At 42.0% G+C, this 16,332-nt stretch overlaps 1 protein-coding gene across 2 annotated transcripts; it reads left to right on the top strand.

Annotated features, from left to right (window-relative positions):
* Positions 1-580: 580 nt before the first annotated feature.
* Positions 581-8,912, top strand: ndufa9a (NADH:ubiquinone oxidoreductase subunit A9a). Of its 2 annotated transcripts, none has more exon segments than NM_001292690.1 (11): positions 581-652; positions 2,129-2,299; positions 2,944-3,041; positions 3,162-3,253; positions 3,742-3,883; positions 4,529-4,631; positions 5,627-5,697; positions 6,440-6,516; positions 7,464-7,559; positions 8,037-8,103; positions 8,312-8,592. In NM_001292690.1, coding segments are annotated over 11 exon segments (1,143 nt in total). In that variant the 5' UTR covers positions 581-597; the 3' UTR covers positions 8,483-8,592.
* The last annotated feature ends 7,420 nt before the right edge of the window (positions 8,913-16,332 follow it).

The following is a 16,332-nucleotide window of genomic DNA, read 5'->3' as shown; positions in this document are numbered from 1 at the left end:
CGGGGAGAGGTATTGGCGGAGACGGGCGATGCGTCGGAGGTGGAAGAAGTGCGATGCTGGCGAGGGACCGGATGTGAGGGAGGAAGGAGAATCGGGGGTCGGACCCGACGCCCTAAGGCTGCTTCCCGAGCCCGGACAGGTTTGGGCGCCGGGCGGGTGGACGGGCGGGTGTGAGCCGTGAGATTCGAAGACGTCGGCGTTTCAAGCCGAGGGGCGGCGGCTTCCGTCGGGGTCCGCGTTCAGCCGCGAAGGAAGGAAGTTTGCGCTCACCCAACCCCTGAGGTCTTGACCGTCGGAACATCAGGGGACTGGGGGAGGGGGTGGGGGGGCGAGAGAGAGAGAGGGGGTGGGGGGGGGTTAGTCAGGAAATAATTAGCCCAGAACCCTGGGAGGAGCAGCAGCAGAGACAGACAGGACCTCAGTCTAACAACTCATCCACAGGTGAACCCCTCCCAACTGCTCAGAGAGTGAAAGACACCATCACCAGAGATGGGTCTCTGTGACCTCTGTGTGACCCCTGTGCTGTGTGTGCGGTGTGCGCATGCTCGGCGCTGGCTCCTCCCCCCCGGGCGCGGTGGCTGCTGGGAAGCGGACAAGATGGCGGCCGTGGCTGCGCTGCGCCCCCGAGGAGCCGGTGCTCTGCGACTGTCAGGTCAGCTCTGCTCTGGGGGGGGTGGGGGGGGGTCGGACCGGGTCCTCACCTTCCCTACAGCGGCACCCGGGGAGGAGGCGCTGTGGTGGTGGGGGGGTTTCGCGGGGCGGAGGCCCCCCGGGGCCGCTTCGGGCCTTTGCCCTTCGCGTCGCTTTGAAAGGTTATTGTGTGACGGGGGCGCTTTCCTGTGCGCACGGAGTCGGCCCTCTCGCGCTGCTGCTTTTATCTTTCCTTTTTAAACCCGAACGTTACGTACTCTGCGCTGTGTGACGCTGGGAATCCCCTCCCGGAGCCGCCCCCCCCCCCCCCCCTCCCGGTGTCCTTGTCATATGGAATATGTACCATGTTATTCTACATGTATGTGTGTATAGGATTGTTTCTCTTGTTCACTGACCCGCTCCCTCTCGGGTCTCCTCACTCGCAGCATTCCCCCCAAAGCTCCAGCTCGTCCCGAACTCCCAACACCCACCCCCCACCCCACCGGCATTCCTGACTCGCACCCCCGAAGGCTGCCAAATGACTCCCAGTCCCCCCCACCGGCTCCATTCTTGTCTTCCCTCGGCGGCTGGACTTCGGAATCCCGGCCCTCGTCTTATCCACCGCTTCACCGCCGGCAACGTGCGTCTCTACAACAAAACCAGAAGCGGCACCTGGACGCACTCGGCAGGTCAGGCAGCAGCTGTGGAGAGAGGAAAGTTGAGTCAACGTTGCGGGTCCACGACCCTTCCTTTCTGACGAAGGGATTGTGGACCCGAAACGCTGACTCGCTTTCCTTTCTCCACAGAGGCTGCCTGACCTGCAGGAAGTTGGTGTCTGGTCTCGCCTGGACGTGATGAATGCACGGATGAGGGTCTCAGTGGCCTTAAGGGTCTCAGTGGCCTGAGGGTCGAGGCAGCGACAAAGTCATCTGCCTAAGAATTTGAACCCCGAACACCTCCCTCTCTCTGATCCCTTATGCCACTCTCTGCTTGTATATTCTGTAAGGTGCTTTGAGATGTCTCGTTGAAGTGATCAGATGTATCAAATCCAAGGATTATTTAATATCATTACATCTGCTCACAAATATACGGTCAATTCACTTTACAGTCTATTCTGTGAAGTGCTTTGAGATGTCGAGAAGACGTAAAAAGCACTATATCAAATGCAAGGATTATTATTATTATCCCTAATCTCTGGAACTCCCTCACTTGCTATCTTGTTTTTACTTCTGCCTTAAAACCTACCGGTACACCTCTGTATAGTCCCCTTCCTTTGATTGTTGTCCAATCCTAACATTTGTGAAGCACGCTATATGAGGGTTGTTTTATAAATTTGAGTTGTCTTTTCAGTCTTGGAGCAGATAACAAAGCCAATGTGTTACCATATTTGCTTAGAATTACATTAGATTTGTGATTCTTAAAGATTTATGTTAATGGACCTCTATAAACTGCTGAATTTTGTATTTTATAATATTCAAATACTTGATTTAATTATCAGGTACTATATCACCAAGCGTTGTTACAGTAGAGTCCATTCGTATTCAAAAGAGGAAGCTTCATCAAGCTATTATTCCTCGTGGAAAAGGTGGACGTTCTTCTTTCAGTGGGATTGTGGCTACAGTTTTTGGAGCAACTGGGTTTCTTGGTCGCTATGTGGTTAACAGACTTGGTGAGTTACAATATGTGTCTCAATGTTGATATGGAATACCATTTACATTTATGTAGCTCCTTTCGTGTTGCGAGGATGTCTCACACCACCCTGACACTTTGCTGGCTGGGTACCCGAGATTGTGGTGGGAGCCAAAGAGGGTGGGGAGGTAAGAGATGACCGAAAGTGCAGACTAAGAGGATATGGATTAGGCCGGTGTTCGTTGAGTGAAGGCAATAGCTTTGTCGGAAGGGTCACCCTACCCAATCACAAAGGTGGGATAGGGTGAAGCGGTTGCATGATTTAAAGGTGAGGATTTAGATTTTCATTCGCTGAGGGGTGGAGAGCCAGTGGAGCCAAGCGAGGATATGAGTGATAGGCTCATGGATCGTGGTCTGGGAGAGGTACACTCACACAAATATTGAGGACTATGGCGAGGCCCTGGATAACTCCTAAATCAAAAGTCAGTTTTCAGCAAAGGAAGAAATAAAAAAATGTTTTGGGGGATGTTGAAAATTCTGTTTGGCACTAGTATTCATATGCCTTTTTGAATATGTTGTGCTCTGTATCCATTATGTTCAATATTGTTATAAAGATAATCTGCTTAAGTATTTCAATTTGTGCAACGCTGACATTTTTCACCCAAGCACTATCTTTACTTTTAGGGCGCATTGGTTCTCAGATCGTGATCCCCTATCGCTGTGATCCTTATGATACTATGCATCTCAAGCCAATGGGTGATCTTGGGCAAATTACTTTGCTGGTAAGGCTCACAGAAACTGTATATGCAATGAAAGCCATGTAATGGTGAGGTTGTCATGCATGTTACAGTTAAACTGTCCCTTCATTCCAAAATAATCAGTATATTTTTATGTTCTACCAGCACTGGGATGCCAGAGACAAAGATTCTATAAGACGAGCTGTGGAGAATTCCAATGTTGTTATTAACCTTGTTGGAAGGGAATGGGAAACATGGTAAGTGGTCCGCAGATTGAAAATAACGAGATTTTGACCATATTTTCTTCTTCAATTTTCTCCTCTCCTGTCACCAAGTGGTGACACAAACTAGGGTATGGTTCAATAAATACTGGTAATATTTTGGCCAGCTGGTTAGTTCTGAGGTTGGTATTTACAAATATTTTTGGAGAGCTTTATCTAGCCACTACTGTACTTGCCAATGCTCGAAATCAAGAGACGCAGGTTCAGGGTTTTGAAAGGCAAAAGGGCAAGGATCAGGATTTATTTTTTACAGGCACATAGTTGATTTCATTTTAATGGAATAATAATCATTTAATAAATCAGAATTTAATTTTATTATATTAATTATTTTATCTTTGTTTTATGTAATAAATAAAATTACTCTAATCTTTAATAAACAGCTTAATCCTATAAAGGGAAGGTGTATTCCTTTGTGGTGACTTCTTTGCATATATCAGCCATTAGAAACATATTCTTTATTTTAGGAACTACAAGTTTGAGGATGTCAATATCAATATCCCAAGACAGATTGCTCTTGCAGCCAGGGAGGCTGGAGTTGAAAAATTTATCCACATTTCCCATCTGAATGCTAATATCAAGAGCATTTCCAAGCTTCTAAGAACAAAGGTAGGAAGAATGATAAGACCAATGGGGCAATAAACCAAATAATGTTGTGTAACACTGCTCAATTGAGACCGCTGTAGTGCAGCCCATTCAATAACATGCTTTTTATAATGTGAATTTTGGTTATAATAATAATAATCCTTGCATTTGATAATGGCATAATGAAGTTGCAATGTGAACCCCTTTACATCCCTGGCTGCACATTACAAATCTGACAGTTTTTCTGAAGCTATCGGGACAGCTTGCGTGGAAAGTAGGAAAAAACTCACACTGGTACAATATGGCTTTGCAATAGATGAGGATGAAGCACAGTGAGGGGAGATTTGCTGTTCAACATGCCTCTTCTTATACGGAAATGCTCGATTGTGACACAAAACGGTTTCTCAGTGCTGTCACCCTCTAAAGGGGGCAGATATTCACCAATACATAAATGTCAATCCAACATGTTGTAATTGTTTTCTTCTGCAGTATCTCATTCAGGTGACCTCAATGCATGAGCTCAGCAAGGTTGCATTTGACTAAATGAGTTTCAAATTGTCTGGCTTGCCCACCTCAATTGCAAAATCACACTGAACACCACACTTTTAGTATTAAGCGATTATATGTTCGAGAAATGTGCAATAATTTATTTCATATCTTTCTTGTCAGGCTGTGGGCGAGCAAGTTGTAAGAGAAGAATTCCCTGATGCTGTCATACTGAAACCATCTGAATTGTTTGGAAGAGAAGATCGATTTTTAAACTATTTTGCAAGTAAGGACCTCTATAATGAATAATAAATAAGAAAGCGACTTTGAATACCGATTTTGAATGATTGTATTGGAGTTGCATGACCATTGCAGACAGGTGTTACTTAATTCAGTCCATGTTTCCTGTAATGAATTTCTTTCGGATTCATATTCTACTATTGTGTATTTTGTTTTTAATCATATGTCCTGTAGCTCAGTGGTTAGAGCACTCGCTTTGCAAATGAGAGACCTGAGTTCAATTCCAGGCAGAGGGCGAAACCTTGGGCAAGTTTCCTTACTCCACACAGAGCCTAATAATAATCCCTCCAAAACCAAAAACAATAATAAATTGGTCATTTTCAATCCACGACTGTTTGTGGGACATCGCTGTGCGCGATTGGCTGCCGCGTTCGCCCACAAATATACAGTCACTTCACTTTACAGTGTGTTCTGTGAAGCGCTTTGGGATGTCCTCCCGACGTGAAAAGCGCTATATCAATTGCAAGTATTATTATTATTATAGGATTATCTCCGGAACCTGGACAGCTTCAACGATGGTTTTGCAGTAAAAAAAATTAAGATTTAGAAAGAGGCTTTTTACCACAACAACTTGCATTCATATAGCGGCCTTCACGCCACGGATCACTTGACAGTGGCAGAGACTGATCCCGAGCCAGAGGGAGTGTGGAGGTGACCGTAAGCACGGTCAAAAAGGAAGTTCTTTGGGCGGGATTTGAAGGTGGGAAGGGAAGGAGGGGGCAAGGTGGAGGGATTGAGGGAGAGAGTTCCGGAGTTTCAGGGCGTAGTGTAGTGGCTGAAGGCACCTGGTGTAGTATTGAGTTGTTAGTCTTCTTTATGTGAACCATTGATCTTGACAGATGGGATTGATGGATTATTAAACTATTTCTAAGACAGCGAGCTAATTTGAAAGAAACTTAAAATGTTTTTGAAATTGAGCAGGGAATTTGTGCATGTATAATTGTTCTCATTTTCAGTTCTAGAATTTGTTTTCTTTCCCAGATATGCGCTGGTTTGGAGCAGCTGTACCACTGATTGGCATGGGCAAGAAGACGGTGAAACAGCCTGTTTATGTGAGTACTGCAACAACAAAATTACACTTGTATAGCGTCTTTCACATCGGGAGGACGTCCCAAAGCGCGGGACAATCCGAGCTGGGTGTCGGGATCAGGAAGGGTGAAGAGCAGGAGGGAAGGAAGGCACGATCTTGAGATGTGTCTTGAAGGAGGCAAGGGAGGGGGCAAGGCAGAGGGATTGCAGGTTGGAGTTCCAGAGGATGGTGTCAGAATTGCCTGCCAATGATGGGGCGGGCAAGGTGGGGGATGTGAAGCAGGCACAAGATCTCTGAGCGGAGAAAGTGAGCAAGATGATAGGGGGTTAGGAGGTTGCAGAGGTAGTGGGGAGCAAGGCCGTGGAGGGCTTTGAAGGTGAGGACCAAGATCTTGAACTGTATCCTCTGTGTGATGGGAAGCCAGTGAAGTCGAGCGAGGATGGGGGTGATAGGATCACGGAATCTGGTGCGGGAGAGGACATGGGCTGCAGAGTTCTGGATGATCTGTGACCTACGGAGGGAGGAGTTGGGGGAGGCCGACAAGGAGGGAGTTTGCGTAGTTGAACCGGGATGTTATGAATGCCTGTATGAGGTGGGGGAAGGCAGAGCGGGACATGGCACGGATATGAGGTAGAAAGGATAGTTGAGGGTCAAAACAAACTTACTGCAGAAATTTTAAATAATCAGCCAAGAGATAATTATAATCCTGCAAAATTTCAGTTTCATTAACAAATTATATAAATATATCTATTTTTTATTTACAGGTTGTGGATGTAGCCAAGGCGATTGTAAGTGCAATAAAAGAAGCTGACGCCAATGGAAAATCTTATGCTATAGTTGGGTAAGTGTTAAATCTGAGCTGCAGGAGACTAAATCGTAAAAGCTGTTCATCATGATTTTAAAGTTGCTATTTGTGACTGCTTATAGCTGCTGTATCCTCCCCAATATCTTGGTAAGATTTGTTACAAGTGAGCAAAATGGCTTTGCTGACAGGGTATGGCCTTGATGTGATCTTGTAGATGAAAACAATCAATTTAAACTGGCTTTTGGAACCCCAGGATGTAATACCATCTTATTTGTATTTGCGAGGTCAAGCTGATTTTTGAACAGCATGTGTGTGTTTTGTAGAATCATTTAGTTGTCTTATTTTGAATAGGAATTTGCAGTGCTCGAGGGACCATTTGGAGTTTACCAAATAGCCTAACCAATTCAGTTTTGATCAAAAGAGCATAATGTAGCTGGTCTATATGCATGAAGAAAGTTTCACATTGTATTTCTCCAATCGGCCTCACTACTAAAACTGTTACAGAGGCCGGGAGCTGGACCTGAACGTCAGCTTAAGGCTGAGCAGAAAGAGCTAGTAATACTATAACTGACCCACTAGGAGTGCATTATATTGAAACTGGGTGCTCAATGTGAGAACGGCTTCCAATTTCCATGTTAACCTCATGTACTTGGACTGGATTTCAACCAAGGCCTAGAAATAAAATTCCAATATCTTAATTCACTGCAAGATCCTGTTTGAACTGTTCTCTTCCATAAAAGTGTGGTCACTCAATCCACAACTGCTTGCGGGACACTGCCGTGCGCAGTTGGCTGCCACGTTTCACCACAAATTATACAGTCAATCAACTTTACACTATATTTTGTGAAGCACTTCGAGATGTCTCAAAGATGTGATATCAAATGCCAGGATTATCATATTATTACTGTAATTTCTTAGCATGATGAGGTTTTTGGTTCTTTACATTCATATTATGTTCATGTTATTCTGATTTATTTTAATAGACCCAATCGATACCTCCTTCATGACCTTGTGGAATACGTGTTTGCTGTTGCACACAGATCATTTATTTCATATCCGTTGCCCAGACCTTTCTATCAGTAAGTACCTACAGTGAAATCAAATTTATATAAACTTTACAAATTTGACAAGTATTGTGTTGATAAAACTGTTATTTCAAAAATAACTCTTAGCACACTGTGATCTATGTTCATTCTGGTAATTTGTGTCTTTCACTAAGACAAATGTAAGTTCGCCTTTAAATTGATGCTGAGTTGCACTACTGTATAAAATCATCTGAAATATTGCCTTTAGCAGTGGTTTCACACGTACTGAGGCCACCAACAAATTTGTTTGAGAACCTCTGTCCTCCAGGGAAATCTATATCAATATTATGCATCATGGTAAACATTTTAAAACTAAATCCTTGTTTGTCTTCTGTACTACTAATTTCTTTGCTACATGATGTGCAAGTCTTAACAGAAGATGAGTTCATGAGTCACGGAAAGGCAAGTTAAATGTGTTTCTTCTAAAGAAATTGTTTTAAGACTGAACAATGGCTCTCATTTATCTTCCAGCTTGATAGCAAGGTTTTTCGAATTGAATCCATTTGAACCATGGACCTCTCGTGACAAGTTGGACAGGGTATGTGATATTATACTGTGAATTATGGTTCAATTATGTCAGTGTTTGTTATTTGGTGGCAACCAGTTTGAAACTTTTAGATGAAAATGAGTTGTTACTTAATCAGCTAATGGCTTTTTGTTTGAAAAGAAGAAAGTTTTCCTGCCAAAAGACTTGCAAATACTCTGAAATGACTGTTGCAATAATGTTTTTGTGTGAATCATTTCAGTTCCACATCACGGATATGAAATATCCTGACCTTCCTGGTCTAGAAGATTTGGGAATCACCCCAACCCCTCTTGAGCAGAACGTGCTCGAGGTTCTGAGACGCCACCGTAGTTTCCGCTGGTTGGAAGCAGAGTTGGAGGAAACTAAACAAGCCACGCCTGTGAATTACTAACATACGCAGAATTAATACAGTCTGTTCCTGAAGAGAGACCATCACCCATTTGTAGTGTAAATAAAAAGATGAAATGCTTCTACCTTAAAGAAATAAAATATTAAGTATTTAACTTGTGTTACTTGTGTTTCAGTACATTTTAAAATGAGTGTGAGAAGTCTGGAATAGTATGTTTAATATGGGATTATGGAAATAACAGCAACATAATAACAGTTGTATAATGCCTTTCACGTTGGTAAATATTCCGTCCAAGTGCTGTTTTATATGAAGTGATGACATAACGTTGATAAGTTGCTCAGTGCAAAACCTTAAGCTTAGAGTTTCAATGTCACTTAAGTAAAATAGTTGTAAAACTATTCAAACAGGTTAGCTTTAATATGGTTGTTAAATCTAAGCTACTGAATACTATTAAAACAATTTCACACATGTGTCATTTCCTTCTGTTCTCCCTTTTTAAAAAAAATATTACTTATTCCAACTAGTTAACCACAATAAGGTTACAAATGCTTTGGAGGAATTAAAAAATTCTGTATGAACCTTTTATCTTCTTGTATCTTAGCCAGGAATGTCAGTACAAACTCCATGTTGGAATTTGGGAATTTTCTTACAAAATACATAGTTACTGCACTCCACTAATTCCTGTGAAGCACTTTGAGACATTTTGATGGTATAATAATAATAATATTCCTTGCATTTGATGTAGCGCTTTTCACATCTTCCAGACGACTCAAAGTGCTTCACAGAATATACTGTAAAGTGAATTGGCTGTATATTTGTGGGTGAAACGCGGCAGCCAATTGTACACAGCAGTGTCTCACAAACAGCCGTGGATTGAAATGACCAATTATTGTTTCTTTTTCTTGAGGGATTATTATCAGGTGTGTGGAGTAAGGAAACTTGCCCAAGGTTTCTCCCTGCCGGGAATCAAACCCAGGTCTCTCGCTTGCGAGGTGAGTGCTCTAACCACTGAGCCACAGGATTCCATGTACAATAAGGCACCACCTCAAATGTAAGGATTAAGTTTTTTCAAAAATGAATAAAACCATTGCTTAAACAACAATAATAACAAAATTACATTTGTAAAGCGGCCTTCACGTCAGGAGGACGTCTTAAGGTGCTGAAAGTCCCAACATGGAACTTGACCCCACTACCTTCTGAATCCGAGGCGAGATTGTTACTACTGAGCCAGGCTGACACCTGACATATAAACATCTAGACACTTAAGTAACACCTGGTATAAATTCTGTATGCCAAACAATAAAATTCCAAATAGGTTTTCAATCTACCTGGTTAGGATCCCAGTGCAAGAAGAATTTATTTTTGGTTTGCAATACCTAGCGACAATATCAGTTTCTATTTCCGTAAATCCAGATTGTGGTGATGTTGCAGGTTTGAGTGTGTGTGAGGCAGTTATTTATTAGGTTTAACAAGCCATGAGGCAATTAATCAATCACAAGTACTGAAAAGAGAATAGCTTATTGTGAACAGCTGATTCAAATAACAGGTCTTACACAGACATAGTAGAGTGACAACACAACCAGGGACAGTGAGACATTGTGCCTTTGGCCAAATTTGCCCTGTCTTAAGTTCAGCAAGAAAAATAACATTCTAAAACAGACACACTCATCAGTAATACAGTCAGTAATCCAGCTTCTCCAATACTGCCAGCATCAGGAATAGTGGTGAGTTAAATTTATTTTAAATATATGTGTTCCTGGCTTTGGTTTTCAAAACAGGCTCACCCTATCTTGTGGGTTAGCATAGTCTGGATTGTCTTTTTGGTTGGGAGTGTTTGGAGGTAGAAAGGCAAGAAAACAAGATCCTGGAGGAGGCATTAAGTGACTATTGAAAACAAATTCAGATGCTCAGATGCCAATCTGCTAATCCAGCAGTTTAAGCACTTTGAGATATCTTCCTGACGTGAAAGGCGCTATATATAAATGCATATTCCAAATATGCAGGAGTCCTGAAGCTCAGTGGTTAGAGCACTCGCCTTGCAACCGAGACACCTGGGTTCAATTCCAGGCAGGGCGAAACCTTGGGCAAGTTTCCTGATAATAATCCTTCCAAAATAAAAAAATAATAAATTGTTCATTTTCGATCCACGACTGTTTGTGGGACACTGCTGTGTGCAATTGGCTGTCTCGTTTCGCCCACAAATATACGGTCAATTCACTTTACAGCATAATCTTTGAAGCGCTTTGAGACGTCTAGAAGATGTGAAAAGTGTTATATCAAATGCAAGGATTATTTTATTATCATTATATTGTAAGGTAATTAGTCAAACGTATAGCTCACTGAAAATGGGTTATGATTAGAGACTCATTTGCCAACGGTACCATATTTTAAGAGCTAAACTGGTCCCTAACATCAAAAAGATAGAACATAAGAACTGCAAGATGAAAAAAGACCAGGGTCCATCTAGTTCGCCCTCAACCTTCCTGGTGGTCACATGCACAATATCCCGAACTCCCTATGTACTACATCCAATAATGTTATTTTTTTAAAAAAAAACAATCGAATCTGTGTTTGAAAGAATCAACACTTCCTGCTTCAACCGTCTCCCGAGGGAGCCTGTTCCACAGGTTCACTATTCGCTCACTGAAATAGTGTTTGGATGGATTCGTTCTGAATGTACCCGTTTTTAATCGCTGGCCGCGTCCTCTGGCTTTACTATCGTGAAACAATGATTCTGATTTGAGTGGACGTCATGAAACCGATGCACGAGTGTGCCACACGATGGCGATGCTTGAGCATACTGTACGTGTGATTCAGCGATAGCAAATATTTAACAGAACGTTTGTTCAGTTCTCATAGTTGGACATCTCGGGGGCACTGTTTATGTGAATTTAAAAACAAGATTAGTACGGCTCCACGGGAATTCTTAACTTTCAAATACAAGGATTAGCACAATTCCTTCTAATGGACTTTCCTTGTCTTTTGAACTGCGGACATAGATTATAGAAAATGGGTCACGTAATGTACCTTTGAAATAATGGTGATCCTTGTTGCTGTTTGAATTTGGAATTGATACATGGAGTGCCCGATGGAATGAAATTATTCAAGGGTGTGAAGAGGATGAGTGCTAGGCATTACTGGACTCAACTGATAATCACACGAAATAGGTTTTAAAATTATGTGATACATTGTTTGTAGATTTTATTCCAAAGGTCAGTGATCTTACTTTGTCATAGAGTTTAATTATTTTGGGAATAACATGGTGGATTTACCTTGTGTAAGGGACAGAGGGAGCTGTTTTTATAGGAGGCAAACCATGCATACTGCAGAATTAACATTTTCAGTTCACTAAGGCAGTCGATGAATTTAGCAGCTCACTAGCCAGAAAATAATCTTGTTAAGGAAATTAATTCATTTATGTATAAATAGTAAATTGAGGAACAAAGTGTCAAAACCCCAAGTCACTCCAGTTTACACTAAATCTTGTGAAATGCTTTGACATCCTCTGAATGTGGAAGTGCCATATCAAGTGCAAGGATTATTATTATGTGTATTATCAATATTAGTTTCCGCCAAAACCCTCATATTCATCATATTCATATTCGTGTTCATCACCTCAAGGCTCGACTAGGGTAGAGAAATTGAATAGGATAAGAATAACCCGAGAGGAGGCATTAAAACCCGGGAACGACAGCCAGTCAGCCTAACATCAGAAGTGGGAAAACTTCTAGAGACAATAATCCAGGACAAAATAAATTTTCACTTAGATGGGTTAATAAAGGACAGCCAACCCGGGTTTGTTAAAAGGCAAATCATGCCTAACAAACCTGATAGAGTTTTTTTGATGAAATAACGGAGAAGGGTGGATGAAGGTAGTGCAGTTGATGTAGTTTATATGGATTTTCAAAAGGCATTTGATAAAGTACCACATAAGAGACTCGTAAGCAAAATAGAAGCCCCCGGTATTAAAGGGACAGTGGCAGCGGATATAGAACTGGCTGGGAGACAGATTACGAATATCTATATAAATGACCTGGACTTGGGTTTAGGGAGTACAATTTCCAAGTTTGCAGATGATACCAAGCTCGGAAAAGTAGTAAACAGTGAGGAGGACAGTAGCAGACTGCAAATGGACATAACCAGATTGGTAACATGGGCAGACATGTGGCAAATGAAGTTTAATGTGGAGAAATGCGAAGTGCTGCATTTTGGGAGGAAGAATGAGGAGAGGCGATATAAGCTGATGGTACAATCTTAAAGGGGGTGAAGGAACAGAGAGACCTGAGGGTTCATATAAGTAAATCTTTGAAGGTGGCCGGACAGGAAGATAAAGCTGTTAAAAAAGCATACGGTTTAATAGGCTTTATAAATAGGGGCACAGAATACAAAAATCAGGAAGTTGCGATGAACTTTTATAAAACACTGGTTAGATCTCAGCTTGAGACTAGCGACTGGGTTCAGATCTGGGCCCCACCTTCAGGACTCAAGACCCTCCTTTTCGACAGTGCCTTCAGCCACCCTCCTACCTCTCTGTCCTCCCTCATCTCAACCCTGTCCCCCCACGCTCGGGTCCTGATCCCCGACGTGAAAGGCGCTTTACAAATGTAATTTTATTGTTGTAGTATTATCATCATCTAGTTCGGTAGACTGGACAATTAGTAACTTTCAGAATACCCTTCCTCCCATCCTCTCAACACAGAATTAAGCTTTTTCTTAAACAAGTCTCGTGTCCTGGCCTCCACCACCCTTCCTGGATACCTGTTCCGTTGTTAATTACCCACTGGGTAATTAAATATTTCTTTCCTTCTGTTCTGAAATTGCCATTTGCAACTCTAAACCTGTGACATCTCGCTTCCTGTCGCAGAGCATCCAAAAATATTGCTCTGGGTTCACTTGATCTTATTTAATTTCTTATATACTTCTAAAAGGTGCCCTCTAAGATGTCCCCTTTCAAGACTGAAGAGTCCTAGCTTGCTTAATTGCTGCAGCTTATTTGTCAGGAGGAGTAAGATACACTGGTTATCTCTTAGCTCTGAGCTTGCACCTTCGAGGAAATGTCAATGACTGCTCAAGATACTGTTTCGTGTCACAGTAACATCCACTTCACCTGTGTAGATGTATGTGACAATGAATATCAGCATAAAAGTAGCAATAAATATAGCTTAGGGATTTCAATAGACAAGTTTTAATGAACATTCTGTTAATCGCTCCGAGATGCTACCCTGCTGGAAGGATGCTAATATAAATGGAAGTTGTTGTTGATGATGATATTATGGTTGATGATTGTTGATGATGAGTTTCCGTATTCCAATCGTTTAGCTGGAATCACCTTCAAATCGAATAAATAGTGTTTAGTTTTCAATATTATAGTATGTGTATGACAAGGTTAGCTTTTGAAATCTATATATAGGCAGGTAAAAATGCCTCCAGCATTAAGTCTTGGAAGATTTTCATATGAGCTCTCGATTAGACAGCTGAGGAAGTGCTGTGTCAAAGTTGATCTCTGTGTCTGTCTGTCTTTGTGTCTCTCTGCCTTTTGCTGTAAATGCTGATTCAGGTCTGTGATCCTTGTTTTTCCTCTGTGATCATCTTTCCAGTTTTATTCGTACTGTTTGAGTATTTTTGTGTTATTAATCATGCATACTATAAATTAATCTATTTTGTCCAAAGATTTGGATGAATTATTAGCTCCTAAACTAATAATTAATCCAAATCTTTGTACAAAATAGTAACACTTTAACACAGTATTCATGTACAATCAGGTACTACCTTGCATGTCATCTAAGTACTCTTATGCAAAGTACTATCACCCCTAAGAAGCAAAAACCACCGCCTCACGCAATCTGATCAATTTCAAAAATGTATTTAATAATAATCCTTGCATTTGATATAGCGCTCTTCACATCTTCTAGACATCTCAAAGTGCTTCACAGAATAGACTGTAAAGTGAATCGACTGTATATTTGTGGGCAAAACACGGGAGCCAATTGCACACAGCAATGTCCCACAAACAGTCCTGGACTGAAGTCACCAATTTATTTTATTATTGTTTTTTTCTTGAGGGATTATTATCAGAATTTATTTATTCACATCCATCTTTAAGGCATAATCTGAACCAACTTTGAAATTGTAACAATCGCCTTCAAAACCCTCCACGGCCTTGCTCCTTTCTATCTCTGTGATCTGCTAACCCCCTATCAACCTGTCCGCTTCCTCCATTCATCCTGCTCCATGTCACCACCATGGGCGATCGGGCCTTCAGCCGATCTGCGCCCACCCTTTGGAACTCCATCCCACAGTCTCTTCGCCTCACTCCCTCCCTTGCCTCCTTCAAGGTTCGTCTCAAGACCCTCCTCTTCGACCGCACATATGGTCACCCTCCTACCCTCACCCTCCCTAATCTCCCCCCCAAGCCCCACCCCAGCTCAGGTCCAAATCCCTGACTATCCAGCTTTAACCCACTGGGGGACTCAACTGAACAGACACGCGCATATTTTGGCAACAATTGCCAATTTCTTTCAGAGAGGCTGTAAGTGTGTCCGGGTCAGAAAAGGACCCGACTGGAAAGTTCTGCAAAATGGTTGGAGTGAAGGCAGCAACTGAGACCCCAAACTTCTCCTAGTCTTAGTTTTGAAATAAACTGGAGGAAGATCAGCTTTCAAAACAGCACTCATGATATTTAAAAATTCTGCACAATCAGAAATGTTATGGCCTGAGGATTATCAGACGTCTGTTTGTGTAGTGTAGACAAAGCTCTGCTGTTGCACTAAGTGGAGTCCTGTAGCTTAGTGGTTAGAGCACTCGCCTCGCAAGCAAGAGGACCCGGATTGGATTCCCGGGCAGGGAGAAATCTTAGGCATGTTTCCTCTCGCCACACTCCTCTGTTTACCTCGCAGTAACTAGGAATCTGGATCTTAGTCGATTGGCGGATCGCTTTCCTGGAGGTAATAATCGCTTCAAAAAAAAGGTCTTCATTCATTCATTCATTCATTCATGATTGTTTGTGCACACTATTGTGCGCAATTGTCTGCCATCTCAATGATGTGATAAGGCACTATATCAAATGCAAGGATTATTATTATTACGCCTGATGTTGATGTGCTTGATGCCAACACTTGGTAGCCTAAATACGATTGGGATGAATACAGTGATGGGGATAAACCTTGTAACATTTCATAACAGATTCATTGGCACATCAAATCAATTATGAAATTTTACAAAGTTCAGGCAACAACAAGGTTCAGCAAACATAACCTTTAGTTGAAGTCAAGAGGCTTAAGACCATAAGACGTAGGATCAGGAGTAGGCCATTTGGCTCCTCAAGCCTGCCCCGCCATTTAATAAGATCATGGCTGATCTTCTAACCTAATTCCATTTACCCGCCCTATTCCCATATCCCTTAATCGCTCTATCCTTTAGAAATCTATCAACCTCAATCTTGAATATGTTCAAGGATTGAGCATCCACAGCCTTCTGGGGGGGTAGAGAATTCCACAAATTCACTACCCTGACCTGAAGTTGAAGACTCAGCAAACAGTCATTTAAAATTGCAAACTGTGTATTTCTTGCAAACAGAGTTTGGGGAAGTGAAAACTGATCAGATGGAAATGAAAATGCCAAGTCATTATTCAGCCCAGGATCGTCTAACAAAGAAACTGTTCGAGGAAATAAAAGAGTGGTGTTGCTAACATGCTTTCACAAGATGAGACATATGGGTGGTGATATTGAGACACCCCTAGTTTCAGAACAAGTCAATTAAAGAGGAACTGAACTGTCTTAAGTATACAACCTTACAATTTTTTTCACAAGAATACATGACTAATAACTTTCCATCAACTAGTGGTGAATGGAGGAAGAAAATCAACAAGTTAGTGAAAGGAACCTCTCAGTTT

This window comes from Callorhinchus milii, unplaced genomic scaffold (assembly GCF_018977255.1).
Source record: "Callorhinchus milii isolate IMCB2004 unplaced genomic scaffold, IMCB_Cmil_1.0 Scaffold5, whole genome shotgun sequence".
NCBI classification, from domain to species: Eukaryota; Metazoa; Chordata; class Chondrichthyes; order Chimaeriformes; family Callorhinchidae; genus Callorhinchus; species Callorhinchus milii.
The sequence above is the reverse complement of the archived record's forward strand: the minus strand, read 5'-3'. Positions and strand labels throughout refer to the sequence as shown.

What these genes read in the sequence shown, in the direction of transcription:
- ndufa9a (XM_007904163.2), top strand. Translation starts at nt 1,607, where the DNA reads ATGCCACTCTCTGCTTGTATATTCT. An exon ending in ATTTTTAAACTATTTTGCAA is followed by an intron (nt 4,632 to 5,626) that starts GTAAGGACCTCT and finishes TTTCTTTCCCAG; the next exon opens with ATATGCGCTGGTTTGGAGCA. An exon ending in TTGCCCAGACCTTTCTATCA is followed by an intron (nt 7,560 to 8,036) that starts GTAAGTACCTAC and finishes TTTATCTTCCAG; the next exon opens with CTTGATAGCAAGGTTTTTCG.